The 23,591-nt window shown below is 42.3% G+C and overlaps 1 protein-coding gene across 1 annotated transcript in view; it reads left to right on the top strand.

The window, feature by feature from the left end:
* ADGRV1 (adhesion G protein-coupled receptor V1) overlaps positions 1 to 23,591 on the top strand; it is a 373,937-nt gene that overhangs the window by 39,824 nt on the left and 310,522 nt on the right. Inside the window, exons 18-26 of the mRNA XM_015427126.1 lie at positions 101 to 844; positions 3,168 to 3,541; positions 3,880 to 4,056; positions 9,437 to 9,617; positions 10,313 to 10,515; positions 10,930 to 11,059; positions 12,253 to 12,330; positions 17,733 to 17,872; positions 20,154 to 20,763. Coding sequence (XP_015282612.1) covers positions 101 to 844; positions 3,168 to 3,541; positions 3,880 to 4,056; positions 9,437 to 9,617; positions 10,313 to 10,515; positions 10,930 to 11,059; positions 12,253 to 12,330; positions 17,733 to 17,872; positions 20,154 to 20,763 — 2,637 coding nt within the window. The remainder of the gene's footprint in view (positions 1 to 100; positions 845 to 3,167; positions 3,542 to 3,879; positions 4,057 to 9,436; positions 9,618 to 10,312; positions 10,516 to 10,929; positions 11,060 to 12,252; positions 12,331 to 17,732; positions 17,873 to 20,153; positions 20,764 to 23,591) is intronic.

Genomic DNA, 23,591 nt, shown 5'->3' with positions numbered 1-23,591 from the left:
GTATGCTTCTAGCTGATTGAACCAGTGTCATTTAAGAGAGTGGTGCATGAGCTAACTTTGTTTGGAGTTCAGTTAACCTTTGTTTTTATATATATTTTAGGTGGGTATCCAGGTCCTGGTGGCCACTTATCAGAAACCAACCTTACAGTGACAGTGATGGTCCCATTTAATGATGACCCCTTTGGAGTTTTCATCGTAGATCCTGAGAGCCAGGAGAGGGAGATATCTGAAGATGTTATTTCTGAAGATGATATGTCTGATGTTACCAACTTTACAATATGGAGGCAGCAGGGAACTTTTGGAGATGTCCGAGTTGGCTGGGAAATACTGTCTGGTACATTCAGGGAAGGGTTGCCTCTGATGATTGATTGCTTGTTGCTGGGAAAGTTTTCAAGTTCAGTGCAGTCACAGCCTCACATGCGGCGGCGTCACACTGGAACAGATGCTTTGTATTTTAGTGGTGAAGAGGATGCATTTGGGGTCATGGAGCCTGAGTTCCACATCAGTAAGAACAGAACACTTGCCAACTTCACATTTTCAGTCTGGGTAATTCCTAGTGCCAAGAGTGATGGATTTGTAATCTCAAAGGACAATGGAAATGGAACCATGTATTATGGAGTGAAAATCCACACAAATGAATCCCATATTTCTTTAAAACTTTATTACACACCACTGCAGTCTAATGTAACATTTGTGGCAAAGATCACAGTCATGAAAAATTTGGATGAAAATACTTGGCTGCACCTTCTGCTCACACTGGATGATGGCATAATTGAGTTCTTCATTGATGGAAATCTGGTACCTGGAGGCATTAAGAGCCTCAAAGGAGAAGCAATTGCTGATGGTAAGCAATATGCCATGTAGAGAACTTTCTCTGTCTAAATCAATGGGAATTTTGATAAGCCCAAACTTCTTTTAGTAACAAAAGAAGTCAACAACTTGAGTTTTTTTGCTGATATGGTTTTTGTGCATGTGTCAGAAATAAATGCATGTTGTTGGATTTCTATTTTCAGCAAAAGAAAAGCACATACACAGATCAGTGTAGAGATGTGAAGGCCTGGGAAAAATGGGAAAGAATATTGGTCGCCCCCAGTTTTTCCAATGGAAAAATTGGAAAATTTAAGGGAACACTGAAAAGAAACTCCTGTGAATTTGGTGTAGTGGTTAAGTGCACAGACTCTAAGCTGGGAGAACCGAGTTTGATTCCTCCACTTGCAGCTGCTGGATGACTTTGGGCAAGCCATAGTTCTGTCAGAGCTGTTCTTGAAAGAGCTCTCTCAGCTCCACCTACCTCACAGGGTGTCTGTGGTGGGGAGGGGAAGGGAAAGGAGATTGTAAGCTGCTCTGAGACTCCAAGTGAAGGGTGGGGTATAAATCCAAACTCTTCTCTTCTTCTTCTACTAAATATTTTTCTTTTAGAATTAGTAAAATGCATCTTAAGGCAAAGTTTTTCACATTCAAAAGGCATAGTATGCAAAAGTCTGAGGACTTTTTCAGTTTTGAAAAATTGGGAAGGTTGAGCACAAAAAACATATATTGTAGGCATTACAATAGTTTCAAGATTTATTTACTGTAATGTAAATAATTTTGGCAACAATTAATATGCTATGATTTTTAAAAAATGATAATACATCCTTAAGCAAGATGGGTAGCCGTGTTAGTCTGTTTGTAGCAGTAAAAAAGAACAAGAGTGCAGTAGCACCTTAAAGACTTAACAAAATTTGTGGCAGGGTATGAACTTCTGTGAACCACTGCTCACTTCTTCAGACTTCATCAGACCATCTGAAGAAGTGAGCAGTGACTCATGAAAGCTCATACCCTGCCACAAGGTTTGTTAGTCTTTAAGGTGCTATTGGACATATGCACTTTTCTACATTCTTAAACAGTTCAGTGTTTTCAATATTATAAAGTTTAACTTAATATCCAGACATGCTGGTAGACTCTGTGAGAGAGTTTCCATCCAAATAATACAGTTACTTTTGTTTACTACAAATTGTTTCTATCTTGAACTTTTATTTTTCCCTACCTCTCTGGGGGCAAAAATGAAAGGTACATGTATTATAGTAGCATAGAATGCGACATTTTGCAACTGTTTGTCAAGTGTCAGATATACCTGCAGTTTTTCTTCTAGAAAATGAAGACATTTGTACTTTTAAATTCTGTACTTACGCCAAATAATACAATATTATCTGCTAATTATTAATGATGAATTTTATGTTGCTCAATCAGTAAAAGAAGTTTAAATTTGATAGAGGGTTGCCATTCCCCTTGCGGCACTGGGGAAACAATTGGGCCTGGGGGCTTCAGCCCACCGCCGGAAGTGATGTCAGCGCACTTCAATATCTCTGGTATTTGGGCAAACTCTATCATTTTTTAGGTCGATAAACCATAGAATTTGTCCAAATACCAGTGTCCCCCCGGCCCAATGACATCACTTCCAGGTGACATCATCGCGTTGGGGATGTTGGGCTATATCCCCGCCCACCCCCAAAACGCTCACCAAAGTCCCCCGACTAATGTACGATAAGACCTGGCAACCCTAATTTGATAGGAAAGTAGGTATAGCATATATTTCAATTTTCTAAAAATGAACACTAAATCTACATTTTAAATACTGGCGGGGAAATTTGATCTCAAAGCTACAGTTTTAAATAGCTGACTTTATGGTCTTGTACTGACTGTTCCAGTTTGAAACATGTGAATGCAGATATTGAATATCAAATTGACATTGGTTTCAGTTATCAGAGAATATTGGCAAACAATATTTGAATATACTGGTTTTGTTCTCATATTTCACAGAACAAATATATTTTTGGAATATTTTCAATTGGCTTGGCATTTGCTCACATTTTTAGTTATAACTTTGGATTTTTCCATACTGTAACAATAGGGCCAGGGCTTAGTCCCTATCTGTCATTTTTCCATCTTGCATTCATCAATATTAGTTCTTTCATACTAGGAAACAACACCAAACCTCTCCCGTCCTAGTAGGGTATGGCTTCTTTGAAAGTGATAAAATGTTGCACTAAAGATAATCTTCCAGTTTAGGTGGCAAAATACAGCATAAATGATAAAGATCTAATAAATCAAGAGGTGTACCTGGGTGGCAATTTATTATTTTTTTAAAATAATTTTGCAAGTGGTTTACAAAGATGCTTCTTTTTCAGGACCCGGGATAACAAGAGTTGGTGCTGGTATAAATGGTGGTAGCAGGTACAAAGGACTGATCCAAGACATGAGATTTTATGAACGCAAATTGACCAAGGAAGAAATCTATGAGCTCCATGCCACACCAGCAAGGACTGATTTGCACCCCATCTCTGGGTACTTAGAATATCGACAGGGAGAAACCAATAAGTCATTCATTGTTTCTGCCAGAAACGACAATGAGGAAGAAGGAGAGGAGGTGTTCATCCTTAAGCTTGTTTCTGTTCATGGGGGAGCACGCATTTCACATGAAAACACAACTGTAGTATTAAGAATCCAGAAGAGTGATAATGCCAATGGTCTGTTTGGTTTCACAGGAGCATGTATTCCTGAGGTAAGAAATGTAACAAAATGGTAAGAATGCCAAAGACCTGGTGTAATATAGCTACAAATGGCATACCACACAAACTGGTTTGTTGCCATGCTCTCTCCTGTGCCTCACCCCTGCCTCCTCCTTATATGGACCATACCAGAGGAGGTGTCCAGATTAACCACAATTAGATCTCCATTCCCACAAACCAGGATTCTAACCATGGTTTAATACAGGTTTAGGATACCCGTTTGTGGGAGGAAAGGTAATTCAATATTATTTTGACACTAAAATCACACAGATCTCAAAACAAAAGTCTTCCGGTTTTATTAAAACTTTAACTTTATGTTTTTTACTTATAGGTGTCTGAGGAGGGTTCCACTGTATCTTGTGTAATTGAACGCACCAGAGGAGCTCTGGACTATGTTTTTGTGCATTACAGTATCTCTCAGATCGATTCTGAGGGAGGTAATTTCTTTGTTGCTGATTTTGCAAACAGCAGTGGAATAATCACTTTCCGTCCAATGGAGAGATCAGAGGTAAATGCTAACTTTAAATTGAATAACCTGCTGCCTCCTACAACTTTCAGAAGCCCTCTTTTCTTTATACTTTACTGAGGCTGAGGGTATCACAATGTTGCTGAAAATTTATTCTTGGTGACTAACTACCTGTGATGAAGGTGTGATGTGTATGTATGTATTTTCACATATTATGTTAATATTTACACTAATTGGGTCCTTTCTGCACCCAGGAAAGTTGATTCCCGGGATGTATTAATAGCCATGTGGTTGGAGGGTGAACTTGCCCTCTCCTTCCTCTCTGGTCAGTGCAGCTCCATTGATGGAAGAGACAGGAGGAGTGCTTTCATTTCATTCCCCTCCCACACTATAGCTTCCTGACCCTGCATGGCTTAATAGCTACTGTAGATACCATGACCATGGGATTCAGTTCAGATGGCACTGCTGGCAGGGAGCAAAGGAAATGGAGGAAAGATCCAAGGCCATCAGCGCTTTCTGCTGATGGACCACAGGATCCAACACACTATACTTATTTAATAAATACATGATAAAGGTGCTGGTGGCAGGTGAAACTGGCTTTTATACACTCTTTTAAAGCAAAGTAATTTACAGGTTGCTGGACACAGCCACCCTAACCTAACAGGAAGAAAGGCATACATGGATAGGTGTGTGCTTGTTTCCCTAAGTTGTAAAGCTCAGTCCAGAACCTAGAGTTGCACCCTCCAGGATGGGAGGGACCTCTAAATTTCTGCTTCCTCCTCTTGTATTTTGATCAGATTGTTTGTGCTATTGCAGAGAGTCTGACTAGAGCTGTCTATGTGCTCCTGGAATATGTTTTTCTTCTTGTTTGTTTCCTCTAATTGGTTTGGGGTAGTCAAGAATGTGTGTAGGAGCAAAGACAGACAGTGTGATGGATTTTCATTACATTTGCCTTCACCATGGAACTTGTACCAGTATAGTTACAACCTAGCATTACTAACCATACTTATTTTTACTGAAGATAAATTGATAAACACACAGTTAGGCTGGAAGGTCTGCAAAAACTGTCCAGACCACAGAAATCAGGAAGCTTGTGCATTGTAGGTTTTTTGAATGTGTTAATATAGCAGTCAGGGGACTATAATGAGCCCTGCATTGACATGGAGCAAATTTGCTTGATCATTATTTATTTATTTGGTTTGATTTCTAGCCCACCGGCCCCTGCACAGCAAGGCTCAGGGTAGGTTACAACAATGCAGATAAAACAATAAGATCAAGCACAATTAAACATACATACGATCATTAAAACTTATATAAAAGGAGTAAATCCTAAACCATTAGATGGCAGTCCATAACACGGTGGTAGCTACTTGCAGAAGTTCTACATGTGCACGACAGTAAAAATACTAAGTGAATACTACTAAGTGAAAATACTAAGTAAAAATACACATGATAGTTAAAATACTAAACAAGTGAGTGGACAAGAGAAACCAAGAAAAGATAGGACAGGGGAGGTCAATACAGATGGAGTTCCACTGCTTCAACCATAGGCCTGGTGGAACATCTCCGTTTTACAGGCCCAGTGGACCTGCATTAAGTCCTGCAGGGCCCAGATCTCAACTGGGAGAATGTTCTACCAGGCTGGCGCCAGAGTTGAGAAAGCTCTGGGTCTAGTTGAGGCTTTCCGGACGAGGATCACCAGAAGATGATGGTCCATAGAACGTAAAGCTCTCCTTGAGGGTCATACTGAGAGAGATGGTCCTGCAGGTATTTTGGTCCCAGACCACATAGGGCTTTGAAGGTTAAAACCAAAACCTTGAACTTTATCCAGTATCCAACTGGGAGCCAGTGCAGCTGGCAAAGCATTGGTTATATATGGGCTCTTATTGGTGTCCTTGTGAGGACACACACTGCTGCATTCTGCAGTTTCCAGTTCAGCCTCAAGGGTAGCCCTGTGTAAAGTGAGTTACAGTAGTCCAGCTAGGTGGTGATGGTTGCATGGATCACTGTAGCTAAATCATGGGAAGAGAGGTGGGGAACCAGTCGTTTGACCTGCTGAAGGTGGAAAAATGCTGATCTAGCAATGCTTGCGACTTGGGCCTCCATTGAGAGTAAGGCATCTAAAATCACACCCAAACTCTTCACAGTTGGCATTAGTGTTAGTAACACTCCGTCAAGAGTTGGGAGTTGGATCCATGACCTAGTTACAGGACCTCCAAATCCTTGGCTAAAACTTCTGGGATGACATTTGGTCAGCTACCCATCAACAGATACAGTTGGGTGGCATCAACATAGTGGTGACAATCCAGCCCAATACTCTGGACCAACTGGACGAGGGGCTACATATATATATTAAATAATATAGGAGAGAAGATCACCCCCTGGGGGATACTGCATATCAAAGGGTAATGCAGTGAAACTCTCTCCCCCAGCACCACCCTCTGTCCCTGACCATGAAGAAGTGAGACCAGCCACTGCAAAGCTTTTCCACATATCCCCATATTGGTGAGGTCGTGGATCATAAAACTATGATCAACTGTGTCAGATGCTGCTGTCAGGTCAAGTAGTAACAGCAGTGCTGCTGACCCACCTTGGTCCAGGTGTCTCTGAAGATCATCTGTGAGGGTGACTGTGACGACCCCTTAACTGGGGAGGTCTGGTTTTACTTTAAAAGTGTTCCTTTTATTTTATTTTACTTTGGGTATCCGGCTGCCACCAGGAAATTTTATAAGGCTTTCCAAACCTTTTCCTATAATATTCCTATCACAGGGTAGGTGGATCGAGATTTTAGGCTTTCGAGGAACTATGTGTTTCCTGGGAAGAATTTCTTTAAAAACTGGTATCTTAAATAAAAGTAGATTTATTTGATATTTCACACACTTTCCCCTCTTACTGACAGGGATCTGGGCATGTAACTTAGTAACACTTTTTTCCTTCAGGCCCCATACGGGTACTGTTTCTTTATACTTCAACTTTTCATAACACACAGAACTTAATCTCTTGTATCACACACAAGAAGGTCTCTCCTTCAGACCTCAGAACAAGCTAACTGCTTAACTTATCCCAAACGGGGATGCTTCACTCTTCTTTCATACACAGCACTTAACAACCCTCACAGGGATAAGTCTCTTTCTCTCTCCTACATAGCTTAACTGAACATCCACTGTCTTCATCAACTGTCATCTCCCTAACAGTCACTCCAGATAGACATTCCAATCATCCACACAGCATCCATTCCAAAACCCCTCCCCCTCTCTGTCACTCACCAATCATATCACTTGCCGGTTTCAAGCACTCTAGATTATCACACAGCCAAGCAAACCAAACTTTTAAAGGCACACACACGCACAAATAAACATGAAATCGCCACAGTGACCAAAGCCGTCTGCATCCCATAGCCAGTGCAGAAGCTGAACTGGAATGGATCCAGGACAGAGGAATCTTCCAGGAAAACCTGGAGCTGTTCCGCTGCCGCTTTCTCAACTACCTTACCCAGGAACAGGAGATTCGAAACTGGGTGGCAGTTGGCTGAATCAGTAGGATCCAGAGTTTTTTTTTTTTAAGATCAGTCTCACCACTGCCTCCTTTAAAGTCCATGGGAAAATCCCTAAACTCAGTAAAGAATTGATAATATCTGCCAGGGGAGGCTGTATTCCATCGGTGCTGGCTTTCACCAGCCAAGATGGACACAGATCCAGGGTGCAAGTGGTGGGCTTCACAGCACCCCCCTGTCAACCTTGTCCTGGGAGAGTTGGCTGAAATGGTCCATTACTGGGTCAGCAGATGGCCAAGGGCCTCCAGTTCATGCACTGTATCAATATTGGCTGGCAGGTTCTTGGCGGAGCAACAAGATTTTATCTGCAAAGTCAGTTGAAAAGGAGATGGAATTTGTACTGCACATCTTTTGATGAAAAGACTTTGCAAGAGTAGATGCAATGAGCAACAATTCTGGGAACTTATATACAAACTAGGAATAAGGCCCGTTGTGGAAATAAATACAGTGAGCTCTGGAAAGATGCTCTGGGTGGGTGCCCTGGCCTTGGGCACTCAGTGTGAATGTGCTGTGGTGACTTCAGCAGGGTATAATGACACAGAGTCCACCATTGTCTCCAGGGGAACTGATCTCTGCCATCTGGAGAGCAGTTGTAATTCTGAGTGATCTCCAGCCCTCACCTGGAGATTGGCAGCAATGGTTCCCCAGGAGGAAAAGTACAGTCTTTCTCCACATTGGAGACCAAAGCAGCTTACATCATTCCCCTCTCCTTCTTTTGATCTGCACAACAGCCCCGTGAGGTAGGTTAGGCTGAAAGTCTATGACTGGTCTGAAATCACCCACTTGGCTTCCACAGCAAGAATCTGGGTCTGGCAGACTCTGCTCTGAAGCACTGACAGCTACACCACACAGTGCTCTGAAGCACTGACAGCTACACCACAGGTATCACCTGGTATCACAACTGAACTCCAGACAATAGATCTCTCTTTCCCCCTGGAGAAAATAACTGCTTTGGAGGGATTCTATTCAGCTGAGGCCTCTCCAGACTCTGGCTTCTGTTGACTCACCACAAAATCTCAAGGAATTTTCCAACCTGAAGCTGGCGACCCTAGTCAGAACTGGCCCCAATGAGTTCCCTACAAAAGCCAAAGTAGGCCTGGAAAGGGCTTCCTCCCCCTGCCTTTTTTCTGACAGAACCAAGCTTGGTTGCCTAGCAAAGCCACTGAGGGCAAAGTGAGCTGCACAGTAGGAGGAGAAGAGAATGGTTTGATGGCCAGTGGCCCACCTCAGTAGCCAGCCAGCTGCGGAGGAGCCAAGCAGTAGAAGTGTCTTCATCAGGAGAGACAGCCGTTTTGGCAGTTTATTCTGACAGGGAAGTAGCCAAGCTGGCAGTGGGCGGGGGAGAGGAGCGGACCCAGCGCCCAGTCAGTGGCATGCGATTACTGTTGAGTGGCGGTTGATGGGCAAATGGCTGTTGGAGCGCAGAGCACAGCCAATGGGAGAGCCGGAAAGTGCCAATATGTTGGGCTTGTCTGTCTGTCTATCTCTAATGACCATTATAGTGCTCAGCTTCTCTTAGTACTGCTGCTGGCAGATACCATGACATAGATGACATAAGATTCAACTAGAAACTTTGAAGACAAACAAATAAAATAGTTATTAACAGGCTGGTAAAGTCTTCATGAACTTATTTAAGTCACTAGAATGAGTCTTGACCCCTGTACAGATTTGGCTGTGTGCAATAAGTTTTGTGTTTCAAAAGCAGAGCAAAACAAAAGTAAGCAAACAAACAAAAAACAACTGATTGTAAAAATAATTTATTGCAGAAATGGAAATGCCAGGAATTCTTAAATAACCATTAGTTATCTCAGGTTGCCTTTTCTGTCCTAAGTCAATAATTTTAATTGAATCTGCCCTCTTTCTCTGCAGGTTTTGAATTTGATTGTTCTTGATGATGATATCCCTGAGCTGAATGAATATTTTCAGGTGACTTTAGTGTCTGCTCTTCCCAGAGATGGAAAAATAGGCTCAACCCCAACTAGTGGAGCAAGCATAGATCCTGAGAAAGAAACAACCTACATCACCATCAAAGCCAGTGACCATCCTTATGGTAACTGTGATAGACTGTACATAAATGCCTCTGTTCAGGGATGAATGAAAGCGACGGAATGAATGAAAGTGAGGGTATTACAATCCAGGGCAAGTGGAGTAATGGAAACAATACTGTGTCCGTGATTTCCCCAGAGAGTACTTTCCTGGTGGCACCTGCTTTGGGGAGCTGAAACTTGCCCCCCCAATCCAATCTTTACCAAAATTGGAGGGCAAGTAGAGGAGAGTCAGCTGTAGACTCACAGCGAGTCTGGCAACTCTAGCCTGCAGGGGGGCCATTCTACCGCATCATGAACCTCACTAAATGAACCCATTTGGTAAATGGGAAGGTTTAGGAAAGTTCGTGGTTTGTGAGACCCTACAAACTGGGACAAACCTCCATTTTCCTGGTTCATGCCCATCCCTAGTTGCCTGCCTTAGGCCCCAGTATTTTGGGAGAATTTTTTTTTAATTGTTTTAAATAAATAAATTATACATTGGAAATTTACATAAATCTAAACCACATGATACAGTTCAGAGTTGAAAGGAAAGGACAGTGCTGATCTGGAGTTAGTTTTACTTACCCAAGTGTTACACTTGAAATGGTAGCACATATATGTGTGTGTATTCTCTTCGGGGGATGGTTAAATTTGATTAACAAATACTTATTTTTACTGAAGGGCAGGATTGTTCACATCTTTATCTTGCTTCTCTCAGGCTTGATTCAGTTCTCTGTGGGGCAGCCTCCACCAGACAGTGATGAGATCATTCTGCCAGCCACCACAGCACTCCGCATCACTGTAAAGGAAGAAATAGGACATGTCAGCTTGCTTGTCATTCGTGCACAAGGCCTACTTGGAAGGGTTCTGGTACAATACAGAACAGTCTCACTAACAGCATTCAGTCCTCAAGATTATCAGGTATGAGCTGCAAATTGCAGAGATTAATCAGCTTTAATTCATGTGTTTATATCCCATAACCAGAGTGTTTAGGATAATAATTGTATGTTTTTTTTGACAAGAGCACAAACAAAGAGCAGTCCTAGCTATATACGTATGCCAATAAAGGCTTGTCAAAGTCAAGTCCTAGCTTAATGCAGCCCAGAACCCAGTGAAATGTAAGTCCTGATTCTCAGGTTCTCATAAGCTTCTGCTAATACAGAGACAAAAAAGAAGGACCAAGGAAGGTATAATAGAAACAACAACAAACTTGTACAAAACTGTGTGTTCTGTATCGTGGATACTTCATTTTGTTGATTTTCTTGCTCTAGTGTATTTTACACAGTTAAATTTGAAAATTTTTGAACAAAAGTATAAATAGTCTTTTTACTGCAGGGTATTGCAGACACCTTGGAATTTCTGCCAGGAGAAAGATACAAATACATCATCATTAACATTACAGATAATTCTATCCCTGAGCTGGAAAAAGCTTTTAAAGTAGAGTTGCTGAACCCAAATGGAAAAGGTAAAAACTCACAGATTTTTTTTTCTTTGCACATATGTGGCAGCATTTCAGGGTATGAAATTTTATAAGACCAATTTGGGAAAGTTGTTCTTTCAAAGCTGGAGTTGCATCCCCCCCCCCCCGACAGCATTAGCTTTCTGATTTTCTTTTTGAGATATTCTTTGGATATCTCTATTATTGCTGAAAATAGACATATTCCAAAGAAAGTAAGTATTAAGGTTGTCAGGAACGCCATGTGTTTGGGGGAGGTGCTGACTCAGCAGTGACTGTGCAACTTTTTCCTGTACTTGCAATTCCCTGACTCATAATGAATGGCTACAAATGTCTAGTAAATGGGTTCCATGCTGTTGAGATTCTGTCATTTTCAGTTATGAGAAACTCCATTTAGATTGCATTTGAACATATGAATATGCAGTTGGTCTACTCTTTGTATTGTCTACTCTGAATGACAGTGGCATTCCAGGATTTCAAGCAGGGTCTTCCAGCCCTGCTAATTGAGATTCTTTAACTGGAGAGACCAGGGATTAAACCTGGGGTCTTCTGTGTATAAAGCATGCACTCTGTCATGCGCCATGGCCTATTTCAGTTACCAGCTGCCCGGGTAATTTTAATGTCAACCCAGACAGGGAGTTGTTCTTGTTGAGTTAAATCAGATTCTGCATAGCTCTGCTGTTTTTCTTGTGTAAGACTAGGGAACATCAAGAATCTCCTCTCTGGAAAATCTGCAGAAGGTGCTATTTTTGTGTATACTTGGTTCTTAACATCTAAAGGGATTTTCAGACAAAATATATACAAGCATGTTTAAAAGGGGGGGGGGCTTTCTTTTACCTAGCCACTCATCAGTTAATTTATTTTTGCTGTCTTTGTGTTTTATTTTGCATTTCCAGTACATGTTAATCTACTCACTTTGCAGTGGTCCTTTTCATATAGGTTCTGTCTTCTTCCAATTTCTGTGCATTTCCACCTGTAAAGATCCAATATAAAACAAAGTAATTATTAACTGAAATCCCCTGTGTGATGTTTCAGTATCCGCAGCTGGATGCCATAAAATTATACCATTTGTTTGCCCCCCCCCCGTATCAATGTTCTGTGAGCTTCCAAATTATTGCAGGAACATCTTTTTGTCTGGAAGTATTTTAAGTGCTTTCTGTCATCTGCATTATATGTGTGTATCTGTGTGTGTCCTCTTGAAGTTGGTGAACTCTTTAGTGATGGCAGTGGTAGTGGTGATGGGAACTCGGAGTTCTTCCTTCCTGCTGTCCATCAACATGGTAAGCTGTATTTTTCTCTTATCCGATTGCTGAATTAGCCCAAATGTTTTGTCATAACTGACATAATATCTAGCAATTGAGATTTCCACAAGTTAATGTTTGCAGTATGTGCATTGTAATATACTTGCAGTGATACATCTTACAGACAGTTTATTTTGAAATACGGAAGCTGGGGCCCATGAAGAACAGCTGAGGGCAGAAATCTGTCCCCCAAAACATCTCCTCCTGAAGCATTCTGTGAGTTGTCAGGAGCTCGAACTCTCCCGCTCCTTCCCCCATGGCTCTACTGGATGAGGCCTACCTTGTCGGTGGATGGCCAACAAGATTAGTATTTCATTTATTTAGCAAACTGTGGTCTAGCAGTAATCTTGGGGGAGGGGTCAATATGGAAATCCCAACTTTCCAAACTCTCCCCTCTTCACAGGATGCTTTGTCCTCCTCACACTTTCCCCCCTTTAACTATTTTAGCTGTTCCCAAGATTCTCTCATTTCTGGAATATTTTCAGTCTTCAGTGAGACCATTTTGAAGTCTTTTTCTTTGGGTTTGTGAAGAAATGCCCTGCACCTCAGAGTTGCCATAAAGATTTACTATAAATGGGTCTGCTCTCTACTCATGCTCAGAGCTTATGAAGTGCCTTTGTTTGTGGCTAACAGGACTTGAAGGACAAAGGGAGGGGGGGATGAATCATCTCCCAGCAGAAGAGCTGTCCAGCACTTTTAGATATGCAGTTAACATAGCAGAGTCACACCTCAGCTACTGCGAATTGAAAGGCAAATGGTCAAGTAAGATGTTCCCTGGTGAACAGGAAATACAGGCGATTTACTAGTAGGGAGGGAAAGAACAAAAGGGATATAAAAACCCCTGACCATGGAAAAGGGGGCCTTTCTAGCCAACTGCTTCAGGAGTGGAGCTATCTCAAACCTTAGCTCCTTTTCTCAATGGCAGCGATGTCTAGGGGTGTGCACTCGGTATAAACAGAGCCAAATAAACACCCAAAAATACCTTATCAGTATTTCTCCTGGTATTTGTTCAGCTGAATACAGATTAGAGAATCTGATTTGGCTATTGATAAGCTGAGCCTGAATAAAAGCGAAAAAAAATGGCTTTCATTTGGGCTCAGCTATACCTAATGGCTGGTGCGCTCCTCTTGCAGCTCCTGATAGTGTATAATGGAGCCGAATAAATTCAGGTTTCCTGAATATTTACTGAATCCCAAAACCATACCAGTATTGGGATTCAGGAATATTGGGAAATACTGATATTTTTGGGGTCCAATTGACCTGAATCCAAAAAAAACCCCATTTTTTCCTTGCACACCCCTTGCGATGACCAAGTGCAGCTAAACCATGGGAGAAAGCCTCAGCTATGAAACAGGTATGAACCATTTCTGAATATGTATAACTCCAAGAGAAGGGACCTATTCTTATTTTAAAATCTTAGGGATAAATAAAGAGAAAGACAGAATTTGCAGTTATATTGTTTTTCATTTGATGTTGCTCAGATTTGCTTTGAGGCATGCTTGCGTTTCTATGACTTTATTAAACTCTTTATTAACTTGTACGCTGCTAGTCTGTTTTCTGTGATCATTCCACACCCAACTTGAACATACCCAGAGAAACTGGAGGTGTGTGTGAGGTTGATCCTACCATTCCCCAAATGTGTAAGTGTGCCTGTTAATCCTCATAGTGGCTGAAAGAGCCAAGCAGGAGATGCAGTTGAGGAGTGAAGCCTTTAATGATGGTGGTGGTGGAAAGTGCTGTCAAGTCACAGCTGAGTTATGGCAACCCCATAGGGTTTTCAAGGCAAGACATGATTGGAGGTGGTTGGCCATTGCCTGCCTGGTAAATGACCTGGTATTCCTTGGAGTTCTCCCATCCAAGTATTAGCCAGGGCCTATCCTGCTTAGCTTCTGAGATGTGACAAGATCTGGCTAGCCTGGGCTATCCAGGTCAAGACAGAGCCTTCAGTGACAATGCAGTAAGAGAGTGCTAAAGCAGTAGCCCTTCAGCAGCAGATACTCTTTAGAGCTAGTAGGTGGTAGTGACCTAGAGAGCACAAAAAGGGGGAGCAGAGAGCTAGAGGGAAATGGACTGAACAGGTATCCAGGAAGGCCGAATCGTTGTTTCTCTCCCATATGCACAGAAATGGAACTTGTGAAAGCCATTATGGCATGTTTTTAATTTACCATGTCATATTTTTTGACAGCCTGCCAAGTTCACCCAGTTCATATAGACTTCTGCCTGATTTTGCTGTTTTCTGGATTGACATGAGGACTAGCCACTTTACTATTAGATACAGTGATTCATTGTAGCAAATTATTTGCTCTCTACCAAGCAGATATGCGGTGCCTATAGGCCCCATGGTGCTCACCAGGGCTTCTCTGGGTACCCATCGAGCTTTTCAGAAAGTGGGTGGGGCTGTTGTAAGGCAGGGCTTGTTATTGGCTTCCCTCATTCAAATGGAAACATTTTCCACATGGAGGATGAGGAGGACTGGTACGCGGCTGGGCTTTACTTAGTCAGTGTGTGGTTCTATTCCCCTTTCAGGATTTCTTTGTTCCCAGAGAGTCAGAGGTATTCTGTTTCGCTCCCCCACCTGAGGCATTCACCACCCTCTATCAAAATGTCAAAGGTGCCAGCAGCCTCAGAAAGGTTGGGGACGCCCAGTCCAGTTCTATACATGTTTACTCAGAAGGTGTCCCACTGTATTCAGTGAATCTTACTTCCAAATAAGCAAGTGTATGATTGCAGCTTAAACAGTGTAAACACCGTCTGATCTTTTATAAACTCTTTTTTTTAATGGACTACTTTTGAATAACTGCCGTATTTCAAAGTAAAATTTACTCTGGAAGGAATAAAATAGTAGCTTTGCTCTAATTGTTAAAAATCTAGTCTGCTACAAAAATTTTCTGCATTTGTTTGTTTGCTTTCTTATCTTTCACTTTGAGAACAGTTTATTTTTAAAGTATTCTTGGGACATCATGTGTATTCCAAAGTGCTTTGATCATAGAGTCTTCCTGCTTTGAACTTTCATATGTTCAGAGCTCTGTCAAGATGCAGATATAATAACAGAGTCAGTTCTGTCCTTGTTTGTAATCTTTGGGGAACAGGTTCTCAGGAAATGCATTTCAGGAAAATACTGTCAGTTCCTCTTGTATTTCCTTGAAGGTTTCTTAATATAGAGAACAAACAAACAAAAAAACCCTTATTTTAACTTTAACAGTAGCACCAGAAGCAAGGTATTGGTCTCATTTTCCCTACTTATCTCCAGTGATATTTCACTTTTCTCTCTGTTTTCATGATAGCCAGTTTTCTGTGTGTTGGATCCAGCCAGTGTTTCCACTCTCTCCCCCAGTCTCCTTCTTATTACACCCTTGTCCCATGTGGCTTTTGTCCATGCTGGTCTCATGATCCTCCACATAATTTTTTGGTGGTCAAAGGGGACCTCCTTTTCCTTTTTTCACCAGTGGAAAAGGTGGCTGAACCCAACCTTGCATTTCCCCAGCCTTGGCTCCCATTATTTGGCTGTTAAGCTTCTCAAAAGTGCACAAAGTCTTGCTACTTTAGTGTTGTTCTCTACAGTCAAAACTTCCTTTATTAATGGCACAATTTCAGTCTGAATGAGTGGCCGGTGTTCCATAGTGAATTAATTTCCTTAAGCCAATAAGAACATAATGTTATTAAAGAACCTTGTTTGGCAGCAACTTTATGGACATATTTTGGGGTCAAAGAGTATCAGTTTTATATCTCTGTTTTACAAGAGTGACATGAGTCATATACAAATGGCATTCAGGAATTATAATGAATTTTAAAAACTGCATCCTAGTATTCTTCTGTAGTGGATAGGCCTTTAATTTGGCTACAAATAAAATTGAAAGCTCAGTGGCATGTTCAAGGTAGGGTTACCAACAGGTTGAAGAACCATTTCCTGTTACTTTAATAGAGGCTTAATGTGTAGAAAAGGCAGCTGAAGATTTCATGGCATGGAGGTAAGCAATATCACTGAGTAAATAACATCTCATTAAGCCTCCATTAGAAGTGCAGGAAATTTTTTCTCCAGGTGATTGTCAGCCCAGGTTGAAGGACATGGCTAGTGCATATTAGGAGGGTTGTTAAGGCTACTGTTAGAAATGATGCACCTTCATCAGATCTTGCCCTCCATTTTGAAATGGTCCATGTGTGTATACATTAGGACCAGAAAGATGCTGAACTATGTACAGGAAAAAGCCAGAGGAAATTTTGGAAGTCAGCTAACAAATGGATCAAAGCATAGCAGCCTGCTTATTCATATATTTCCCTCTGTTTCCTATTGGTCACTTCTCAATACACTTTCTGAGTTTTATCTGCTAAATCAGATGGATAGACATTTGGGGCCTGAAATTATTGGAAGCTGTGTGTGCAATTGTCTTTTCCTTCACAATATAATCTGACACCCAAGACCAATAAAGGATTTCACCACTTAAATGTGAGTGAAGTACTTAGTAGCAGAGGGCCCATTTGTATTTTAATTCTATTCAGGCTCAGAATTAAATTTCTTCCCAATCATCCAAGAAATTGAAACAAGCTTCTTCTTATGGAAAATATATTCTTTATAATAAAAGTGGGAAAATGTATGCCCTAATTCAGTTGCTAGTAATGGATGGATTTGTACTTGAGCAAGTGGAGCATCATTTACAGTCAGGATCTTCAGTGAGTTACCTTTTCTCTCCCCAGCTCCCTGTGTCCCACATGAGATGTTTCCAAAGATCAGGGAACCCTTGGGAACTCCGAGATGTAGTGTGAGGGCTGTAGTGGGAAGGGAGAGTAGGTGGAGTATTCCAAAGTGCAAGGGTGGGGAGAAGACAAGGTGGTTTCCAACAAGTCACCATTCCCCTCTTTTATTAGCATATATAAATAATATTAGTATAGACTTGTCATTGGGGACACCGGGCAGTATCCTCCCATCAGTGTGTGGGAAGTTCACAGAGTTTTCCCGCATTGACTTCCATCCGTGCAGCTCCCTGCAACCCTTTGAAAGACCACTCCGTGAGTCCCAGAAAAACAGCCATCAGGGTTGGTGGGGCAGGAGAAAGGAGGACAAGGGAATGGAATTGCCCCCTCCTCTGAGCAGTGCTGTGCATGCAGAATAGGAAGGAGGAGTGATTTCAACTCCTTGTATTGCCTCTCTCCAGCCCCTCAACCTGTGTGGCTTTTCATCCTTAAGGGTTCTGCAACCTTAGAACTGAACCCTCCAGGGATCAGGAAAATCTACAGCGGTGGAGAGGTAGGAATGGTAGGATACTGCCCACCACATGCTAAAATTATAGAACTTTTCAAGCATTTGCTATCTATTTCAATTTTTTATTAGTGCTGCTTCAAATAACGCATTCCTTTTTTTTCTCCTTGGAACATGGTCTCTACAGCCAGCTTGGGAATAGCTTCTCACATCATAGTGACAATTGAGGCCTCCGATGATGCTCACGGCATGTTTGAGTTCAGTGCTGAATCTCTCTCTGTCAATGGAACCGAACCTGAAGATGGAGGTGGAACAGTTACACTTAAGGTCAACAACAATGGCACCACATTTGACATTACTTTCTCTAGAGCTCATGCGGTTCAGTTGGCAAGAATGTGGGTTAATAGCAATGGTCAATATTTCTACCATTTTGTAAAAATAGAAATATTTTAATGAGAATAGATGTTAATGTGGTCATTCTCCCCGTTCTGTGTAATAGCCAGGGACACCTGCTCCAGGGAAGGTACACGAGGGGTGGAAGCAGGTTGGAATTGATTGTGGCCACCTAATTCATGACATAACAGCAGTTCTAACAGTGGAGGTCTGTTCGTATGGGCATCCAAGTGATGACATAACTTCCAGCAGGTTCATAATCATGCTTGCAAGGGAAGGGGCTGCTTGAGACTTTATGAACTGGGATGGCCGTCTGAAAGCAGTTTCTTGTGGGTAGCCGTGTTAGTCTGTATTAGTAGAACAAAATTCAAGTCCAGTGGACCAGTAACATCTTACAGACCAAGAAAATTTCCAAAGGTATAAACTTTAATAAGTCACAAGGTGAGTTTGACTGACTAAAGCTCATATCAAGGAGAAATTTGTTGGTCTTTAGGGTGCCGCTGGGCTTGGATTTTGTTCATTTGAAAGCAGTACATCAGATGTTTGCAGCTTCTTAACCCCATGGAATACCAGCAGGAAGAGACTGCTGTGGTGGAGTTTCTAGCCTTTGGAGCAGAAAGTAAGCATGGATGGAAGAGAGAGAGAATATGCATTAATAGGGTTGACAGAATAAGCAACAGTGTTTTTGAATACATTATCACATTTAAGAAGTGTTTATCTACAGAAGACTAACATCAGTGTAGAGTCTGGGTTGCTGAAATGGATATAGTATTCAAATATGGTTTAGGTGTCCTTCTTACACTGAGGTAAATACTTCTGCTGCTGGATAGGATTGAGAGCAGAGGTTTAAGAATAGAGGCAGTGTGCATGATCTTTCCGTGGATTTGATGAGGTAGGTCAGTGTCAAGTGCGAAGATGGGTATGTCAAGAAATTTATCCCGGCTCTGGGCCTGTGGGTGTGTTAGCTTTGCTCTGGTACCTCTGGTGATTTCTTCTGCCTCATTTTGAACACGTGATTGAGGTCCACAGACAGACTGTGCAGTCTGGCACACCACAGCTAGGCTTGTGGTAAGGAGGTTTGTAATATCTTACTAAACTGCAGGTTCCACATGTGATTAAAAAGAAAGATGGTTACCATGGCTTGAAAACAAAAGCAAGTAGCTAGTGTCTTTGCTTCTCCTTGTCTCTGTGTTTTCTTGTCTGCTTATTTTATTTTGAAGAGATTTTTCAGGTATTAGATGTTATATTTTTCTATTGGAGACTTTTTGAAGGCTTATTAAGTGGATTGTAAATATTTTAAAGAAGTTTATAAATGGAAGGAGCAGGGCAGGTGTGCCTAGAATTGTTAGTTCAAACTCCTTGTTCTGTGGTGTAATGGTTAGAGCAGGGGTGTCAAACATAAGGCCCGGGGGCCATAACTGGCCTGTCCAGGGCTCTTATGTGGCCCGCAAGCAACTGGTGCAAGGGAGGGAACTGGAGGCTGCTTGGGGGGGGGCGGAGCCACTTGAGTTGTGGCTTCAGCATGGCAGAACAACCTCATCTGCAGCAGTCAAGCAGAACCCCTTCACTTCAGGGACTGGTAAGCTGGGAGCTACTGCGGCTGCATTTATACCTCTCCACTTGGCCTGCAGCTCCAGGGATGCTGTCCTGGATGACCGCAGGCATCAGTGTTTGCATGTGGGGAGTGCAGACAATTCTCTGTTGGGGCATGGCAGCATCTGCCCAGTGCCGCACTGTTGGCTCTCTAGTCCGCCCGTGTGGGTTTTCCTCTGCACCCCCCTCCCAGCCCATGGGGCCTTGCATTGAGAACACACCAACTCAGAGCTTACCGGTTGCTGTCCTTTATAAAGTTTATAACTCTGGTACCCATGTTTTATGGCACACATGGCCCAGCCTGACAAAGTGAGAGACGCAGGTTTGAATCATCAGTCTGCTGTGGATGTTTGTTGGTTGACCTTGGGCCAATCACTCCTTTCAGCCTAAACTAATTCATAGGATTATTGTTAAGATAAAATGAAGAAAGGAAGATTAGTGTTGTGTGTTGCTTTGGGTCCTCACTGGGGAGAAAAGCAGGGTGTATATAAGTTGAGACATAAATTCATCTGGTTTATTGTACCATTCCTATAACCCACAGGGCACCTTGGGTTAGCCAGCTCTGTAGCTGAGGCTGTTGGTCCTTCATGATGCAATATTAACATCCTGTTTTGCTTTTCAGGTTGTCAGAAATCATGGTGCTTTGTCCCAAGTGACTTTGCAGTGGCTCATAGTGCCTGAAGATACTACGGATCTAGTTGCTACCTCTGGCAGTATAAGTTTCAATATAGAGCAAAGAATAGCAAATTTAGTAGTGCAGGTCTTGCATGATGATGTTCCAGAACTAGACAAGACTTTCTCAGTTTGGATCATCAATGTTTCCTGTGGACGTCTTGGACTTTACACTAATGCTACACTGACAGTTCTTGCTAATGATGACCCCTATGGACTTTTGATATTCTCTGAGAAAAACAGACCAATCAGAGTTGAGGAAGAAACCAAGAACATCACCCTTAAAATAGTGAGGTTAAAAGGCCTGTTGGGAGTAGTCAAAGTTACATACAGAACTGTGGGTGATGAGGATATGTCACGCTACCTGCCATCGAATGCTGCCAGAGCAACCTGGGAACAAGATTACATACCCATTTCTGGATCTGTAATTTTTGCAGCCAATGAAAGTGAGGCCACCATAGAGCTCCCCATTCTAGATGACAGTGAACCAGAGATATCAGAGTCTGTGTTTGTGGAGCTGCTTGATGTTACCTTGGTAGAAGGAGCCCAGTATCGGCCAAGTAAGAATGTTATATTTTCAGATTTTACTAGATGTGTTGCAATAAAATCTCAAAGGATGTTGAGATCTTACTAACTTCACTAAGCCAAATTTTTGGGGTTTTTTCCTTGTACAGAATTACAGTAAAGGCCAGTATATGTGACCATCTTGTGTATGGTAACCACTATTTTAATTTTGTCTGCCTGTGGTAATTGCATTTGCAAGTTCTTCTCCTGGTTAATGAGTCCGATGATCCATTTGCCGTGAGCACAGCAGGAAAAAACACAACTTGCATGAGCCAAGTTGTCAAATACGTAAATATACGTAGTAAATTGTGACCTTGTCACCTTTCTGTAGCAGAATTGATACACCAAGTAAGGAAAAGGCATTCTTTCCATAAATTAAAAAAAAAGACAAGAGCTAATATACTTGCTGTCAGGATGCTTGAATGGCTTTGACATAGGAATGTGATGGTTTTGCTAGTACTGCTTACCAAACTGTGTATGCTGCCTCTGTTGCTGTGATTTAGACTGTGATGTTAGCAGTCTGTTACATCATACCTACATCAGTGTGTAGAATTTTGTGGGCTGCCAAAGTGTACTTTTCACACACTTACTCTATTGTGTTGCCATGGTAGGGCTGCCAAATGCAGCCGGGGGGCGGGGAATCCCCTGTTTCGGAGCCCTGATTCCCGGCGCGCCGGAATCGGGGCCCGGGGGAAACCCCACCCCCGCGTGCGCATCACCCGGAAGTGACGTCGCACGCTGGGGGCGGAGCCACGCCATTTGAGGGGAAAACTCTTTGTTTTCCCCTCAAACGGCGTGGCCCCGCCCAGCGTGTGACGTCACTTCTGGTGACGTCCTGGCGGCGCGCGCGCATCCCCCAGCAGCTCCAGGAACGGCCGGACGATCCCCCACCGGTAAGAACTTCGGATTTGGCAACCCTATGCCATGGATATACTGAGTGCACTTTCCCCCGGTTGTTCTCTGATTTGTTTGAAAAGGGGCAGCTACTGTCCAGTCAGCAGGTATCCCTGCAATGCCCCAGTAGCAGTCCACCTTTGGTACTCTCACCCATTCTCCACAGTGCCATTGCTCCAGGCATTCTCCGGGCAAGTGTATAGGTGCAGACATGGGGCAAACCCTGTGAGAGCCTTATGTGCTCCTATGCCAGCACACTACCCTTAGCATCAGTGATGTAGAACCTAAACAGCAGTTTAAAAAAAAAATCCAGGTCACAGACATGAATGGCGATGTTAATTTTCTTTTTGCCATTTGTAAAATTGTCTTTGTCCATGTATAGTATATAGTCAATAAGAAAGCATTACTGTTTCACACTTTAATAAGAGTGCCTGTTTGTTGTAGTGGTTAAGAGCATGGACTCTAATTTGGGAGAACTGAGTTTGATTACCCACACCTTCACATGCAGCTGCTGGTGTGACCTTGGGTTAGTCATAAGTTCTTTCAGAGCTGTTCTCTCAAGGGCAGTTCTCAAGAGAGCTCTCAGCCCCACCTACTTCACAGAGTGTCTGTTGTGGGGAGGGGGAGGGAAAGGGCTTGTAAGCCACTCTGAGACTCCTTCGGGTAATGAAGGGCAAATCCAATCTCTTCTCTTCTTCTTCTTCAAACGTTTCCCCCATCCTAGATACAGCATGGAAAATAGGCAAAAAGCATGGTTTTTGTTTTGGGTTTTTTTTCTCCTCCTCCAACATAGGAGTTGATCTTGTACCGAACATGGTTGTCTCTAATATTTGTCCAATACATGATTAAAAATTATCTTGCACTTTGGGGCTTTGCATAACTTCATGTTATGACCTTTTGCATGTTTGCTTCTCACATAGAGCATGGTATATCATCTAGTGATTGTGAGTCTATGAATAGGGATGTTAATTATCCAGTCTTTGGAAGATTATATACTGATTTGCACTTCAAGATTTCCCTGGCTGTCTAATTACCTCTCCTTTTAGTTCTTGATAAGCTGAGATGTTTGAGATACAAAGCTCTGTGGGAAAACTGAAATGTCATGTATATTTTATCATAAGAAACCCAGAAATAATACTCTAATTGAAAGTGAAGTGCTTTTTCTATTAAGCTCTGAATAAATGAATAAACATAAGAAGAGCACAGCTAGATCAGCCCATGGTTGCATCCACAATTTTTTTAAAAAATATGTATTGATTATCCTTCCCGGGTTATGTATGCCCTGTGTCTGTAACCAGAGGTAACCTGCCTCTGGCCATGGAAGTTTTGTGTATTTTCATAAGTAATGCTACTTGTAATTGGGGCCCCAAGATTAATTGGGGGTGTGGGAGGGGGGGTGCTTTTTAATTGTCTCTCTCTCTCTCTCTCTCTCTCTCACACACACACACACACACACACACACACACACACACACACACACGCAAGTGCACATGTATACACACCTCTCCAGGATTCTATAAGCTCACAGGCCCCTAAGATAATTTCCGTCCTTTTAACTTGTAACTGTCTTAACAGTTCTCAACATTTTATATCCCTTGGAGCAGGGGTGTCAGACTCATTGGTTATGAGGGCTGGATTTGACATGAATTGGACTTTGTCGGGCCAGGCCATGTGTGTCATAAAATGTAATGCCAGGTAGCAGAGATATAAATTTTATAAAGGACATAGATAAAAGACAATTAAAGATATTATAGCAGTAATTCCATTGGAGCCCCACATTAGGAGGGTGTGTGTTAAAACTAATCTTTCTCTGAAAAACTGAAGTCCCTTGAGTTTTCAGAACTCTATATTTTAACCCTGGCTGGTCCCAAACCTTCCCCCCTCCCTCCCAGAAATATAAGCTACAGATATAAATGGTCTGAACCTAGGA

Source organism: Gekko japonicus, unplaced genomic scaffold (assembly GCF_001447785.1).
Source record: "Gekko japonicus isolate JY-2015 unplaced genomic scaffold, Gekko_japonicus_V1.1 scaffold573, whole genome shotgun sequence".
Classification (NCBI taxonomy): Eukaryota; Metazoa; Chordata; class Lepidosauria; order Squamata; family Gekkonidae; genus Gekko; species Gekko japonicus.
The sequence above is the reverse complement of the archived record's forward strand: the minus strand, read 5'-3'. Positions and strand labels throughout refer to the sequence as shown.